This window comes from Myotis myotis, unplaced genomic scaffold (assembly GCF_014108235.1).
Source record: "Myotis myotis isolate mMyoMyo1 unplaced genomic scaffold, mMyoMyo1.p scaffold_m19_p_15, whole genome shotgun sequence".
Taxonomy (NCBI): Eukaryota; Metazoa; Chordata; class Mammalia; order Chiroptera; family Vespertilionidae; genus Myotis; species Myotis myotis.
The window spans coordinates 602,600-618,178 of NW_023416319.1; the positions used below are offsets into that span (position 1 = coordinate 602,600).

General features: G+C 62.5%; 1 protein-coding gene across 2 annotated transcripts in view; it reads right to left on the reverse strand.

Moving 5' to 3' along the window:
* Window positions 1-14,980, reverse strand: part of FAM53B (family with sequence similarity 53 member B) — a 54,816-nt gene extending 39,836 nt beyond the window's left edge. The window contains exons 1-2 of one of the 2 annotated variants that reach the window (XM_036335605.1): window positions 14,469-14,980; window positions 3,078-3,304 (exon numbers count right to left, since the gene is read on the reverse strand). In XM_036335605.1, coding sequence (XP_036191498.1) covers window positions 3,078-3,155 — 78 coding nt within the window. In that variant the 5' untranslated portion in view covers window positions 3,156-3,304; window positions 14,469-14,980. Of the gene's footprint in view, window positions 1-1,903; window positions 2,034-3,077; window positions 3,305-14,468 lie in introns of those variants that run through there. The other variant, XM_036335606.1, reaches the window with a different exon arrangement.
* Between the last annotated feature and the right edge of the window lie 599 nt (window positions 14,981-15,579).

Below are 15,579 nucleotides of genomic sequence, written 5' to 3' on the forward strand. Positions count from 1 at the left end.
TTTTTTTAGTCTTCACCCAAGGATATTTTGATCTTTTTCCCGCTGATTTCTAGAGAGAAGGGAAGGGAAGGAGGAGATGGGGAGAGAGACACAGCAATTGGTTGCCTCCCACATGCACCCCTACTGGGGCTGGGGAACTTGCAACAGAGGTGCGTGCCCTTGACCGGGAATCAAACCGGGAATCAAACCGGGGACCCTTCCGTCCACAGTGACACGCTAGCCACTGACCACGCCGGCCAGGGCTCCCCTGCGGTTTGAGACTTTCTCTCCTCACAGCTGAGCCTCTGGCACCTGGTCCCCGAAGGCCAAATGGCCTGAGGTGACTCACATTTTCCTCTTTAACCTTAAGTCCCACTTCTGCTATCTTCTTGGTCTGAGTAGAAAACAAAGAAGAAAGCTGTCCATCTTTCCTGCTGTTATCTTGATGGCATTTACTGAGGAGGATGCTGCCGGCTGAGCAGCCCACGCAAAACCCCCACTAACTTCCTCTCAACCTGGCCAGCCACTCAGCCAGCTCTCCGTCGCGTTATCTCACATTCCGTCTGGGCATGTCATCGCGAGGCTGAGATTATTAGGGTCTTTCTGGGCTATTTGGTCCGAGCACACCCCCCCCCCCCAGGCCTCGCCAAATCCTGAGGGACCTCGGCTGGGAGGGAGCCGGGCTGGGGCGGCTGGAGGTCTCAGTGCAGGAGACAGGGCTGGGCTGGAAGACAGCAGCTTCCTGGCACCGAGCCACGAGCTGTGACCTGTGCCCCACCCCTCACCCCCAGCCCCTGGGCTCTGCCACTGTTTCCTGTCTGTAACGGAGACAGAGGAGGGCTGCCCCTCAGGGGGTGGGAGGCTCCCGGGCAGGGAGGGGGACGGGACCACGCCTCCTTCCCAGGCGCTGGCCGCAGCTGCTCCCTGCCCCCGCCCTGCCCATTGCGCTGTGCCGGCGGAAGCAGGCCAGGCCTGGGCTGTGGCCAGCAACCTGTGACCCACAACACACAGGCAATGAGACCCCTCTCCAAAGGGGGCGCTCCCCACAGCTGGCCCGCACATCTGGGAGCCCAGGGGCACCGTCCAGCCCGCAGTCCGTGCTGGGTGAGGTGGGCCTGGTGCTCACTCTGGGGACAGGGAGTCTGGGAGGAGAGGAGCTCTGACCCGGCACCAGCAGGGTGCGCACGCACAGCCACTTTCTCCGCCCCCATCCCCTGGGCTGTCTTTCCTTCTCTCTTCCAGATGAGGCTGCCTTCCCCCGGGCTGGGACCGACTCCTCCTGGCAGGAGCTCAGCCCACGTCCGTCTGAGGAGAGGAGCGGCTCAGCTGACCTTGGCCCACGTGGCCTGGAACCAGCTCCGGGGCCAACCCCAGCCAGGTCTGCCCTGAGACGGGACCTGGGTCAGGGCGCTGAGCCCACAGCGCAGCTGGAAGCCGGCAGGACCCTCACCCTGAAGGCCATCCCCGTCCCCCGTCCGGACAGAGCTACTAGATGTGGCTTCCGTCCCGCAGGAACCGCCGCCAGCAGCAGGCAGAGCAGGCTTGGCCCCGAGCTGAGCAGCCGCCGGGCAGGGGAACCTGCACTCGTTCACCCTACAAACGTCCCCTGGGCCCCGCCCGCACCAGGCCTCGGTCTCGGCCATGCGGGCCCAGCAACAAGCAAGAGAGACATGGCCTGGCCTTCATGAAGCCCGAACTCTGGTGCAGGAGTCACTCAATACACAAGACCCAGACGTGGAGGGTGCCTGGGCCGAGGAGACCAGGAAAGGGGGCAGAGGGTGTGTGTGTTGGGGGAGGGACGGGTAGGAGTGGTACTAAACTGTAGGCCGACTCCTCCAGAGGAGGAAAGGAGGGGGAGAGTCCTGCTAAGGGGAGTCTTCCAGGCAGGAGAGCGTGCAAAGGCCCTGGGGCAGGCTGTGCTTACCAAGGAGCCAGGGCAGATGCACGCGGGGAGCAGCAGAGAGAGCACAGCGGTCATGGGGCTGGAGCACGTGGGCCTGGTGCATCCCAGGAAGGGCTGCAGGCTCGCTGGGCCTGGATGGGAAGCCAGGGCCAGCCTCTGAGTGAGGAGGGGCTGGGTGAACTGTGCCCCCTCTGGCTGCGGGTGGGGAACAGGCTGAAGGAGCCAGAAGCAGGGCAGTTCCCACAAGTGTCCTGGCGGGAGAGGGCGGCCAGTGGGGGTGCTGAGAGGCAGCTAATGACAAACACACATGAAATGCCAGCTGGAAGGCAGCACCGGCCGAGCCCCGCCTCATCCCTGTTTGTGCACTTCGTCCAGCCCAGTGCCTGGCGCCCGAGGTGCTGTCAGGTGTGGGGAGTGGACACGGGTCCCGGGCTCCTGCAAGGGCTGGGGCCCTGCCTACCAGCTCTCAGCCTGTCACGGGGGAGCAACAACGGGGGGAGCCCACGAGGGTGCTTGTGTGGGAGCTCCCATGGGGTAGTGGGGGCGCCAGGCAGCATGACCACGTACAGTGGGCCCCGCGGACCACAGTGGCTGCAGAGCCCGGGGACAGCCCTGTCCACAGCCCCTCCCCGGAGTGTGTGCCTGATGGGGCTTCCTCGCTCCTTCCGCAGGAGGGCTCCCGCCGGGGGGACCAGCAGGGACAGGAGGCCGTCTGGTTCCCCCTCTCACAGCCGCGTGCCCGTCCCCTGCCCAGCCCGCCGGGCCATTTGTTCAGAGCAGCACAGCTTGGGCGAGGGCAGCTGCCACCACGCCAGCCGCTGCCACCAGCTGCGCCCTCTTTGCCCTGACACTCCCGAGGGGGCGCCCTCGCCCACCGCCCGGCGGAAGTATGGCCTTACCCTGGGCCCCTCGCAGGTGCCACCCCCTGCCCGGGAGGAGCCCAGCAGGAATGTGGGTCCCGGCCTGGTATTACCTGCAGGTGCCGGCTGCCCCACCCCCCTCACCAGAGGGCTCCGGTCCCCGCCGGCTCCCTCCTTCTGGCAAGGACTCAACCAGGCTCGGTCCTCTGCCCACCCACCCCCACCCTGCCCACGGGCACGCCCAGAGCCCTGTGCACGGGGCCCTCTGGGCTCAGCCCACAGCAGCAGGGCCCTCGGGCCTCTGAGGTCACGGGAAACCAAGGCCAGGCGCTTACCAGCTCCGAGTCGAAGGGCCTGCCGGCCGTGGAGTGGGCGCCCTGCGTGTCGAGGCTCTTCCTCAGGATCGTCACCATGGCAAGGCCTCAGGAGCGGGCTCTGCCCCGGGGCGGGCACCAGCCATCCTCCGCCGGGCAAGCTCGGGCAGGGGTCTCCTGGGCACCTCCCAGGGGGCTGGGTCAGCAGCAGCTCCCCATCGGCCGCTCCCCTCGGTGGGGCCACCTCGCTGGGAAGACAAGAGGCAGGCAGAGGGCTTAGGGCTGGGGAGACCTGGGCCCGAGAGAGCTGCCCACACCCCCCACGCCGGACCCGCCTCCCCGCTGAGGGCCATACATGCAGGGAGGGCCTCGAAGGCCAGAGTCCCCTCCTCAGTCCCCCCGGACCGTCCGACCTTGAGGGTCCCCAACGCCACTGCCCTGAAGGGTACAACCATGAATTTCAGTTCAGCCACGTGACACCTTCCAGACAGATCTCGGGGTCTCCCGATCTGCTGCTCCCCGAGTGTGAGCAAGTCGTGTGAGACCGTACACTGAGCGGCTTTACGGACAGCTCAGCACTGCCCCCCGCCCCCTCGCCCCCCCAAAGCTGAAGGTCCCACAGGCCAGCCTCACTGGGGGCCCTCGGGCGGCCGACAGGCGGCAGACCCACCGTCAGCCGGTGGGGGGACAGGGCTCCTGGCAGCCTCGGTCAGCTTGGCCAGGAGACCCTGCGTCCCCCCACGTGGAGCAGAAGCGACTCGTTCTGACCAAGGTGGCCACGCGGAGGGAAGAGCCCCAGGCAAGCAACCGGGCCGGAGCCCCAGCTCTTGAAATGCACGGTCTGAGTGACCTTTGCCAAGCCCCCGTCGGAGCCTCAGTCTCCCTCCCTGAGGAACGGAGACGGCGGTGGCTGCCTCAGAGGACCAGCGTGTCACGTGGCGACAGAGTCCAGGCCCAGGCTGGCGGGAGGCCCCGCTCGCACGAGGGCTGCTCCATGAACAGCGACTTCCCTCTCGTCCTGGCGGAGCCTGGGGGCCCGGGCCTAGCCTTCCTCAGCAGGGGCACCCACGCATCTGTCCTCTCCCGATTTTTACAGGGAAATTCCATCAACTTTAAAATGTATATTGTGCCGTGCCCGCATGGCCATGGGTGAGCCTGAGGGGGCGGTGAAGGATGGAGAAGACGGACAAGAGAAGAGGGCTGGGTGGGACGCTGCTCTCTGATGGAGACAGCTCCACGGCCTGCGAGCCGAGTCTTTATTTTATAGCAGATCCCACGAGCAAAGTAAGGGCGTGGTCACACGTTCTCGCAGGTTTCAAATCCACTCAGTTACATGCACCTGGTCCAGCTCTGTTTACTTGCTGCCCCTCCCGCAGCCCACATCACTCAGCCACGTGGGCCACAGGTGCGGACCATAAGGTCACGCTCACAGCCATAGCCTTCGGCTGTAACTGTGCTGGGACTTGCACGTGGCTTTGCCACGGGAGGGTCGTGCCCTCTCATTAGTCTGAGGCTTGAACCTGTCCAAACGCTGTAGCCGCTCTCCACATTATATAAATCTTTATTGGTTTCAGAAAGGAAGGGAGAGAGAGAGAGAAACATCAGTGATGAGAGAGAATCACGGATCGGCTGCCTCCACACTGGAGATGGAGCCCACAACCTGGGCACAGGCCCTGACCGGGAATCGAACTGTGACCTCCTGGTTCATAGATTGACGCTCAACCACTGAGCCCCACCAGCCAGGGCATGAGCTATGCCATCTTGCCCAGCGCACTCTCCCCTTGTGTAATGTGTGAGAAGTTAACTTGCTCTGCCAGCTCAGGGGGTGGGGGGTAAGGGGCGGAGGGGGGAGAGGTTAAGGTAAGACCCTCTAAGATGGGGGCACCCTACGAAATGCCCAGGATGTCCTGATGTCCTGAGGTGAGCGGAGAGCAGGCCCTTCGTAAAGGCTTCCAAACTGGTGACCAGGGTCACGTCTTCCCAGCTACCCCTGAGCAGCTGGGGCAGGAGCCACGCTGGGCATTTTCCAGGGGATGGGCTGCTATCCAGTCTCATGCTCACTCGGGCTCCCACGTGCATGTGACGGGTGAGGAAACCGGGCTCAGAGAGGCTGAGGGGCCTAAGGCCACCCAGCAGGCACGTAAAGGACCCGTCCCTGAGCGCGGGCACGCTCACCGGTGCCCCATCCCCGGCCGAGGAAGTGGCCTCAAGGCGTTTCCTGCAGTAACATGAGCAGCTATGCCCTGGCTCACCTTCAGCCAATCAAAGGCCACCAGGGCCCACCTGTGGGGACGGGCCAGCAGCCTCTCACCTGGCCACCAAGGGCCGCCTGGGCTCCCGCGAGGCCTCTGAATGGCGGGGAAGCTGCTGCGGCTCGGTTCCGGGGACTCCACCGTCCTCTCACGGTGTCGGTGTCGGGGGGATTTCCTGTGGTTTCGAGCCAGGAACATTCGCGAGGAGGGAGGGACGGCACGCTCGGGACGGGGAGTGTTGAGCCGGAGCCAAGACAAACCCCAGCGTGGGAGGAGGCGCCCACGCTGCTGCGGCCGAAGCCAGCTGCCGGCAGGGCCTGTCAGGAGCCCATCCATCACCCGGAGGCCACGGACACGGGCTTCCCTCCCGCGCCCCGCGCCCCGCGTCCCGCGCCCCGCGCCCCGCGCCTGCCACCGCAACCGGCCGAGCCCGTAGAGACGAGCGTGGCATGGGCCGGGTCGGCTGCGGGAAGCGGGAAACACGGTGGGGAGGGAGAACCCGCACCAGAGCCAGCAGCGCCCACCCTGCCGCCTCCAGCCCCGGGCGAGGGGGAGGGCGGGGAGCGGGTGCCGAGAGGCACAGGGGCCCGAGCCGATCTAGGAGACCCTAAGCCGCGTCGTCTAAGATGGCCATGACCTGTTCTTCGGTCAGACTACTGACAAGCACGGCGGAAGGAAACAGAGAGGGGCGGAAAAATTAAAAACCAAAGCCAGACTGGAGAAGCCCTCACCAAGGGCCGCCTGGCCTTGCAGACAGGGGCTCGGGAAACGGCCCCGGCTGGGCCTTGGGCCTCAGTTTCCTCACCTGTCAAATGGGAGGCTGGGCCTGACGAGCTCTGTCTGGCTCGGGCTGCGGGCTTCAGCCAGGCCCCCTGCCCTCCCGGCCTGTTTCCTCGCCTGTGACATGCAAGCGAGACCCCGAGTGAGCGTGACCCTGTGGCTCTGCAGGCGCCGTGTGAGCTGAGGCGGCGGCCGGGAGCTGGCGGCTGTCCTGCTGGGCACAGTGGCCAGCCTCCCGGACGGCTCACGCCTGCCCCCGAGCTCGAGGCCCCAGGAAGCCGACAGCAGCCAAGGCCAAAGTTCACTCCCTGCCGGCAGGAGCCTCGACGTGACGCCCGGGCGCCTGAGGGGCCAGAGCCGCCGGGTGGGAGGTGGGATGTAGACCAGCCCCCTCGCCCGTCTGTGTGGGGCAGGAATGGGGGTGTTTGCACAAACGCGTTGTCCACGCTCATCCCTAAGCACGCAGGGTGCTTGGTGTCTTTTAAACATTTTTAATTATCTCTAGTATTTTCTTTTTATTTTTTTAAATATATTTTTATTGATTGCAGAGAGGAAGGGAGAGGGAGAGAGATAAACATCAATGACGAGAGAGAATCCGCACGAGGGGCGGCTCGGGGCCGCCTGGTTCCCAGGATCTGTGGTCGCATGACTCCCGTGTCTGACGCTCACACCTCCCAAGACCTGGGAATGCCATCAGAGCCTCCGCGGGCGGCCTTCCCGCACCGGCTCCTGGGAAAGCCTCACCGGTCCCACCGCAGGGCTGTGCTCTGGTCCCTCCCCCACTCCCCACAGCAGGGCCAGCACCCTCACCCCCCACAACAGGGTCAGCACCCCCACCCCCCACAGCAGGGCCAGCACCCCCACCCCCCAGAGCAGGAGGGCCTGAGAGCCTGTGGAGGAGGTCAAGGGGCCAGTGGCCCAGGGGAGCGGGTGTGAGTGCTGCTGTGCTCCTAACAAGGGGCACTTTCGGGGACCCGGGCTGAAGGGCGACCCCTGTGCATACCCGAGCCATGCTCGCTTTCCTCATTACTGCCTCCCAGAGTCAGAGACCCTTCCCGCGTCCCACAGTCCCCGGGGCGGGCCAGCCCTGAGGGAGGAAGGCGGGGCGCCGGCGAGGTTCACAGTGCAGACACCCAGGGCAGCCAGGACACATGGCACAGCCCAAGCCAGGGTTCGATGGGCGCTGCTGGACAGAGGAGCCGGCCAGGAGCGAGCCGTCCTCCCCGTCGGGAGGGAAAGGTCTGCAGGGGGCGGCATGAGTGGGGCCTCACCGACAGGCAGGAGTTCGACAGCCAGAGACAGGGTGAGGGCACCCCAGGAGGGCGCCAGGAAGTACTGTGTCCGACACCCAGCGAGCGGGGGGCCGGGCGCTGGTCCCGGCTTCTGGTGGGAGGAGCCCCACGCTGCCCAAACGGGCACATGTCCAGCTGAGGTCCTGGGGGGGGGCCCTGCCATACAGATGCACCCCCCGCCTCCTCGCCCAGCCCCCGCCTCTCTCCGCTCCTCGGCTCAGGGTTCCCCCCGCCAGACCCGTCCGTCCTGCTCTCCCTCTGTGGCGAGAACGCCACGCACAGGAGCTGGGCCATGAGGGGCACATGGTGGGTGACCCGGGACCCTGGCAGGGTAACCCTGAGCTCCCGTCCTAACAGGGCAGCACAAAGCTAAGAAACCCCACAACAGTCATCTCTGTCTCCCGGGACGTCCACAGCCCTGCCCCGACCGCGCGGCCACCGGGAGCGCCGGCAGACAATACAGGGATTGTGTGCTCTCTCGGGAGGGGGGTGCACAGCCCCCCACGAGAATGCCACGATCGTCCCGGACTCCCGAGTTACCGCCATGTGACCCGGCATGTGCCCAGCACACGCTCCCTACGGGCCCGTGGTCACGAGAACACAAAGGCGCGGGCCGGGACGCAGGGCGGAGGAGGGAGTCAGGCGGCAGGAACGCTGCTCTCAAAGCCTTGGCACCAACAGGGGTGGGGCGGGGGGAGGGATTGGGAAGGGGGGCGCTCTGCAAAACAAAGCTGCAAAGTCCGTGGGGGATGGCCATCCCCCCAGCGGGTCCATCGGAAGCCAAGGACACGAGACCAGCAGGAGCTTCGGGTTCACTGGGCACAGCAGAGAAAGCGAGGTGGACCCATCTTCCCGGGCACAGCCCCGTCCAACCCGCTGGCTCTGCCTGTGCTCAGACCCATCACCTCTTGGCAGGCTCTGCCTCGGTTTCCCCAGCGGTAACACGGTCTCTTCCCTGTTAGAGGTGTGGCTGAGAAGCCCAGGCCTGCTCCCCTGTACCCAGTAAGAGGAAGAATGGATAGAGCAGTTGTTCTGGTCGCGCTGGTGTCCCGTCCCTAGCCCTCCACGGGGAACTGACTGCAGGCCGCCCAAGACAAAGGGCACCTGAGCCTGAGGACCGGCGCCTGGAGTCCTGGGGAGCACTGTGAGCGCACACGTCGGGAGGGGACACGGAGCGGCAGGAAGGGTGACGCGGCTGCGGCGGGGCTGCCCGGCATCTCCCTGCCGGTGTTCGCACCAACCGCCTGGGGCTGAGAATGAGTCACACAAACCCACCTGGGAAACCAACACTAAAGCTCACAGTCACCAGGGTCCCGATGAGGAAGGGAGGGGGAGTGCAGGGTCCAGATGAGGAAGGAGGGGCTGATGCCCTTAGAGAAAGACCCGCCTGAATGAGTTGCAGACAAGCAGCTTCCAGAAGAAGGGCCGTGTCCGGGTTTGTTGCGGCTGCTGGAACAAAACACCAGCAACTGGCGGCCCACAAACAAACTCCTCTCCGCCCTGGAGCCGGGGCCCAAGGTCGAGGTGACCGTGGAAGCGGTGTCAGGTGAGACCTCTCTCCTCACTGATGGTCACCCTCTCCTGTGTCCTCAATGGCAGAAGGGTGAGGGCTCTCTCTGGGTCCCTTTTATAAGGGCACTAACCCCATTCATGGGGGCTCCACCCTCATGACCTAGTGACCTCCCAAAGGCCCCAAGGCCCCACCTCTAACATCAGGGCCTCGGGCATAAGGTCTCAACACACAAATCTGGGAGGGACCAAGCATTCAGTCCATGGAAACGAGAAAAATAACCGCCTTTGGGCATCTAGGCCCAGCATCCCAGAAAATCAGATGCCAAGTTTGGTGGTCCCTCCGCGCCGTGGGGATCAGGCTCCCAGGCAGGGCAGGCACCCCAGGTGCTGGCTGGGACCCGCGCAGGACGCCCCACCCGCTTCCTTGGCACCGGCCCTTCCTTCGGCGCAGTGGTTCTCAGCGTGGCCCCCAAACCCGCGCAGCCTCGCCCGGGAACTTGTTAGAAACGCAGTTTCCGCCGCCACCCAGACTGGCTGGGTCAGGGACGCTAGGGATGGGGTCCCGCATCAGCGTTTTCACAAGCCCTCCAGGGGGTTCCGGCGCTCCCAGAAGTTTGAGGGCTGAGGTTTCAGTGGATTTGGTACCTAGAACCCTGGTCATTGGGAGGACAATTTTGCAGATGAAAAAGGTAGGGCCCATCAAGGTTGAGTCTCTTGTGAAAGGCCTTGAGGTCAGTAAGGGGTGGGAGGCCCGGCCCTGCCCCCAGTACTTCCTCCGGGCAAGGACCTGGGATCTAGATAAAGGTGGCCGAGTGCTTGTCCTAAGGAGTCCCCCACCGTCCCTGGAAGGCACTCAGGCACACGGCAGGGGCCTGGCAGGCATGACTCAGGGGTTGAGCATCGACCAATGGACCAGGAGGTCACAGTTCGATCCCCGGTCAGGGCCCACATCCGGGTTGCGGGCTCCATCCCCAGTAGGGGGTGTGTAGGAGGCAACTGACCCATGATTCTCGCTCATCATTGATGTTTCTCTCTCTCCCTCTCCCTTCCTCTCTGAAATCAATACAAATACATTTAATGAGAAAAAGAACACGGCACCGCAGGACCTCTGGGCCCTCAAGCCTCTCAGCGCACATGGGCTGGACCAACCCCCGGCACGGAAGGGACTGACCGCGGGGATGAGGGAGCGGACAGGGACGCCACGTCCTGTGCACATCAGGGCGGCAGGAAGGGCTCCGGGACAATTCGACCTGCGGCCACATCCTCGAAGTCGGCTAACAATCCGGACAACACTCACAGCACCCACGTTAATCCCATGGCGAAACTTGTGAGAATCGGAAGAAAATGATCGTTTGCAGAATGTCTTCCCCAAAAGGAAGAAAACGAGGTTGAGCGAAAAGGCAAATGTAAGGGGAAACTAATATTAAAATGGGGGTGGGGGTGACGAGGCAAACTCAGTTCTTGGGAGAATCGGACGTGCCATTGGGGCCCCGTCCTCCACCTCCACCCGCTGCCTGGGGGTCTGTCTCTGCCGGAGGCGTCAGCTGGAAGGTCCTGGGGGCCGTGTTCTCATGTAACCTAAGAGACGTTCCCGTCTGCCACAGCAGAAGCTATCTGCTTGCTCGGTGCGGCCAGATGGCCTGTTAAGATCATTCAAAGATTAAATCTGTTTTTAAAAAATTCCTGTAGCATCTGTTGCCTGGCTGGAGTGACTCAGGGGTTGAGCATCGACCTTATGAACCAGGAGGTCAGGGTTCGATTCCCGGTCAGGGCACAGGCCCGGGTTGTGGGCTCCATCCTCAGTGTGGGGCGTGCAGGAGGCGGCTGATCCATGATTCTCTCTCATCGTTGATGTTTCTCTCTCTCCCTCTCCCTTCCTCTCTGAAATCAATATAAATACATTTTTTTAAAAATCCTGTGGTGTCTGTTAAAGTCATGCAGGCACCTTTGGCGTAAGACAATGAACTAGGCGAGGCATCTGCCACTACGCGAGGGCGGGAGGGGCACAGAGAGGACCCCGGGCCTGGGCATCGGGGAGAAGGGACCCTGGGCTGAGGCTGCTTCCAAGAGTGAAGGGACATGCGGGTCCAGGGGGACAGCAGGGCGCACCCACGTGAACCTGCTGTCCCCACTGCTCGGCCGGCGCCAGCAGAGCCGGAGAACCTGACTCTGTCTTCTGAGTGTCTGGTCCCCCCTGGATCTCAGACCCAACGTCCTTCCCGAGCCAGGCAGGGCACGCAGGGGCGACCGCAGAGGCCATGCCTCCCAGACGGGACGGCTACTCTGTGGCGGCCAACGCTGCCCAACTAATATTCAAAACCTCTGGCTCCTCCAGACCAGCCGGAAACCCCGGCTTCTGCCTGCAGTCCCCTGATCTGTCAACGTGGTCCGTCCAGAAATGCAAAATCCACGAAGCATCGTGGGAGTCAAACAAGTCCCGTGGGAGGACCACATCTGGCCCCCGGACTGTGCGGCGCACCCTCTGGTCTCTCGGGCCTGACTGTGCGACACTCAGGGAACTGCCTGGACGAAGCGCCTTCTCACCTGGGTCTGGAGAGCCGCGCCCAGGGCCCCACAGTCACACCCGGCTCCCGCGGACTCCACCGAAGACCTGAACACGGCCAGAGGCGCAGACTGTCTGAACTGAGCACATCAAAGTCGGCAGTGAAACCCGGGCCCCCGACGGTGGGGCCGGCTTCCCGGGCATGTGCTTGGAGAGGCGGCAGGCCGGTTCGCTTCCCTGCTGGGCATCGTCCACAGGGTGGGGAGCAGAGGGGCCTGGGGCTGCCGCTCGGCCAGGAGCGCTCCCTCCGGTCTCTCCCACGTGGCCTTGGGAAGGAAACGTTTCCCTGCCAAAGGCGCGCAAAGGCAGCAGAGGGAGCAGGCCTCGGGGTCCCTGGCGCCCACAGATGGCGGCTGCGGCCGGGGCCCCGCGGACCGACAGCTGCTTCCTCAATCCCGACTCCCGCGGACACAGGGCTCTGCTCTGCTGACTTCTATGCGAGATACAGAAGTGAGAGGGCGTTTCCTGCCTTTCCTCTCAAACCAATCCGGGCACAAGAGACTCCTCGCAGCACAGCACGCTCAGAGGCAAAGCGGACGAAGTGGGTTTTCTTAAATGTCAGCCCACAGGGCCACTGCTGCCCTGCCCACAGGCCATGGTGAAAACGTTGGCTGGCTGCCTCCAGCACACACCCCGACCAGGGCAGGGGATCGAGCCTGCAACTGAGGGACGTGCCCTTGACCGGGAATCGAACCGGAGACCCTTCAGTTCATGGATCGATGCTCTAACCACTGAGAAAACCAGCCAGGGCCTGAATTTTTTATTCCATTTAGTTTCTTTAATTATTATTGATTTTAGTGAGAGGAAAAGAGAGAAAGAGAGAAAGAGAGAGGGAGAGAGAGAGAGAGAAACATGGATAGGCTGCCTCCCACACATGTCCAGACTGGTGATCAAACCCACAGGCCAGGTATGTGCCTGACCAGAAACCAAACCCACCACCTTGCAGTGTACGAGGCGACGTTCCAACCGAGCCACACGGGCCAGGGAATTCCACTGAGTTTTAATTAATTCAAATAATCTAATCATTGCATTTGTCAATTACTTGTCGATAATTTCAATAAAGCTGAAAACCACTTACAGTTGCATGTGCCTCTTGGCTGCCGCGTGGGACAGCGTGTCTGTGGCGCACAGAGGACCCATAAGAGGCGTCAGCACCTTTGCTCTGGGAAAGGCCAGGCTCTGAGACCAGATGGTCTGTCACCACTGCTCCGCTCCGCATGGGAGCACGAGGCAGCCACAGACACTATGTACACAAGCAGACATGGCTGCGTGCCAATAAAACTTTATTTGCAAAGCCAGGCAGAGGGCCAGATCTGGCCTGTGGGCTTCGTTTGCCGACCCTGCCCACCAGCTGGATGACGTGGGGCCTCTTTCTCTGACTGAACGTGGATGTCTTTGCCTATAAAAAGGGAGTGATCACAGCACCCACTCCTCACACTGCTACGAGAGCCACAGAAGAGGCCTGTAACAGGGGCCGCACGGAGCGGGCATTCAGGGAGTAGCCGCGGGGAAACGGCATGTGCTGGGCTCTCTGACCCACACTACCCCATTCACTGCTGCCTCGCGAAGTGCGCACTGTGAGTCCCGGTCCACGGAGAAACCAGGTGTCTGGTTCAAAGTCCATGCAAGAAAGTGGCAGGACTAGAACCCAGGGCCTCGCTTCCTGGCTCCGCGCCCAGCCTCCCTTCCTCCGGCTTTTCCAGGGGCCGGCAGCCCTCCCCAGCATCCTGCCTGACCGTCGGCTCACTGTGCGACTTGTACTTAAGAGGCTGGCTGTTTGTAGGAGACCATTAAGAGCAACGAAGCAGCCCGGACGGCGGGGCTTGGTGTTTGAGCGTCGACCTATGAACCAGGAGGTCACGGTTGGAGTCCTGGTCAGGACACAGGCCCGGGTTGCAGGCTTGATCCCCAGTGTGGGGCGTGCAGGAGGCAGCCAATTGATGACTCTCATCATGGACGTTTCTCTCTCTCTCTCCCTTCCTCTCTAAAATCAATAAGAAGGTATTTTAAGAAAAACAATGGAGACAGCTTCTTGAGGACTCCAAGAGGATGTACCCTCCTGGCTCCTGTTCTGTCCACCATGCCGGAGCCCTCGTCACCACCAGGGACTGTGGCCGTCTACAGCCGTCCATCACCACACGCAGAGGCTGTCCACTGGGGCTCCCCTGCACTGGGCAGAGTCGGATGGGGTTCAGGTGCCACAGATCCGAATGCAAACCTCGCCGGCGCCCCTCACAGCGCTGCACCCCCAGCATGTGCTGACCGCCCTGGGAATTAGCCGCACAGGGAGGTGTGTTGCCAAAATCAAGGCCATCTGCAATAACTCACTCACTCCTCTCCTCAGAGCTGAACGCGGATAAGCACACCCCTCCAGGGCTCACAGAAGACACCCCGGCACCCCCATCCCCGTAGCTCATTGCTTTCCTCGCTCTCCTCCGTGGCCGAGTCACATGTCACGGCCCGTGGAGTCCGGGCTGGCATCCGAGGGCGTGGAGGCCACAGGCGCGCCGGGCGCCAGGCGTCAGGCGACCCAGGCAGAACATTCTCGCGTGTTTGTGTCAGCAACTCCCCCGCCCTCCTGCCGAGGGCTCGGTGAGAACACACCACCACAGCGCCCACAGGGCACTGGAGCGCCTTTCCATCATACCAATACGGCTGCTCGTCTTTCTTTTAAAGCAGGTGGGAACCTTCTTCCTGCCAAGGGCCTTCTGGATGTTAATCACATCCTTCTCGAGCACACACAGTTATCAACTGAGCCCTGGCCAGTGTGCTCAGTGGTTAGAGCGTTTGCCCTGTGGTCTGAAGGGTCCCGGGTTCGATTCCAATCAAGGGCACGCACCTAGGTTGCAGGCTCCTCCCCGGCCCGGGCCCTGGTCGGGAGGCAACCCATCCATGTATTTCTCTCACATCAATGTTTCTTTTCCTCTCTCTTCCACTCTCCCTTAAAAATCAATGGAAAATTATCCTCGGGGGGGAGGATTAACAAAACAAAACACACCTTTAATTAACTCACCACTAATGCCTTGGCAGGGCCAGACCAAATGACTTCGCAGGGCTTGTACGCCCATGGGCCCGACGTTCCCCAGCCCTGTTTTAAAGGGAGAGCAAGGGAGCTGTCCACTGAGTCGGGCTTGCTCAATCGGGGCGCCCAAAGGCTTGCTCGCTGCGCTGCTCCGTTCCCGTGCGGCCCAGGCCAGACGCTCCGGGCGGCCCTGGGAATCCCAAGTGCCCGCTTCAAGCAAGAGCTTCGGCTGCAAATAAACAGAGACGCAGCCCTCTGGCCAAGTCGATGGCACTTGAAAATTCCGTGTCAGGAAGTAGCTCTCCCTCCAAGGAGGTCACTTCAAGGTCAAAATGACTAGGCCCTGGGCAGTGTCCCCACAAGGTGATGAGGGGTCCGGAGGCCGCCAGATCCACACCCGGGGAGCAAGAGAGGCCAGGTGGGAGGGCAAGTGCCAGGGGTGACCGCGTCACCGGCACGGAGAGGTGCTGGCCGCGGGGGGAAAGGCGCCAGCCGACTTGAAGGAGGGGCGACACCAAAGAAAGCATCACCTGCAAGGAGTCTGAAGAGAAGCCCGAAGGGTGGGAGACGGACCCACGTCAGTCCGGACAGGTGCGCGGTCACTCGGGCTCCCAGAGATTCGTCCCAGAAGCAGGTAAGAGCAGGGCCGAGGTCCCGAGGCCACTTCCGGACACCTCCGTGAATGTCATTTCCTACGTTTAGGCCCAAAGTAAAGCCCTTTCAGTAAACAGAGGTTTTATTTCCTAAAGCGAAAGCCTGACAGATTTCACCAGCCTGGCCAGTGTGGCTCAGTGGTTGAGCACCAACCTATGCACCACGAGGTCACGGCTCGATTCCCGGTCAGGGCACAGGCTGGGGTTGCAGGCTCCATCCCAGTGTGGGGCGTGCAGGAGGCGGCAGATCCATGATTCCCTCTCATCATGGGTGTTTCTCTCTCTCCCTCTCCCTTCCTCTCTGACATCAATAAAAATAAGAAATAAAGATTTCACCAGTCTTAACTCTTATGAAGAGACACACTGCAAACTACACACATGCTTTCAAGCCTTCCTCCCCAAACACGCATGTCACCTGAGAACCCTGGGTCACACAGGCCCCCCGGCCC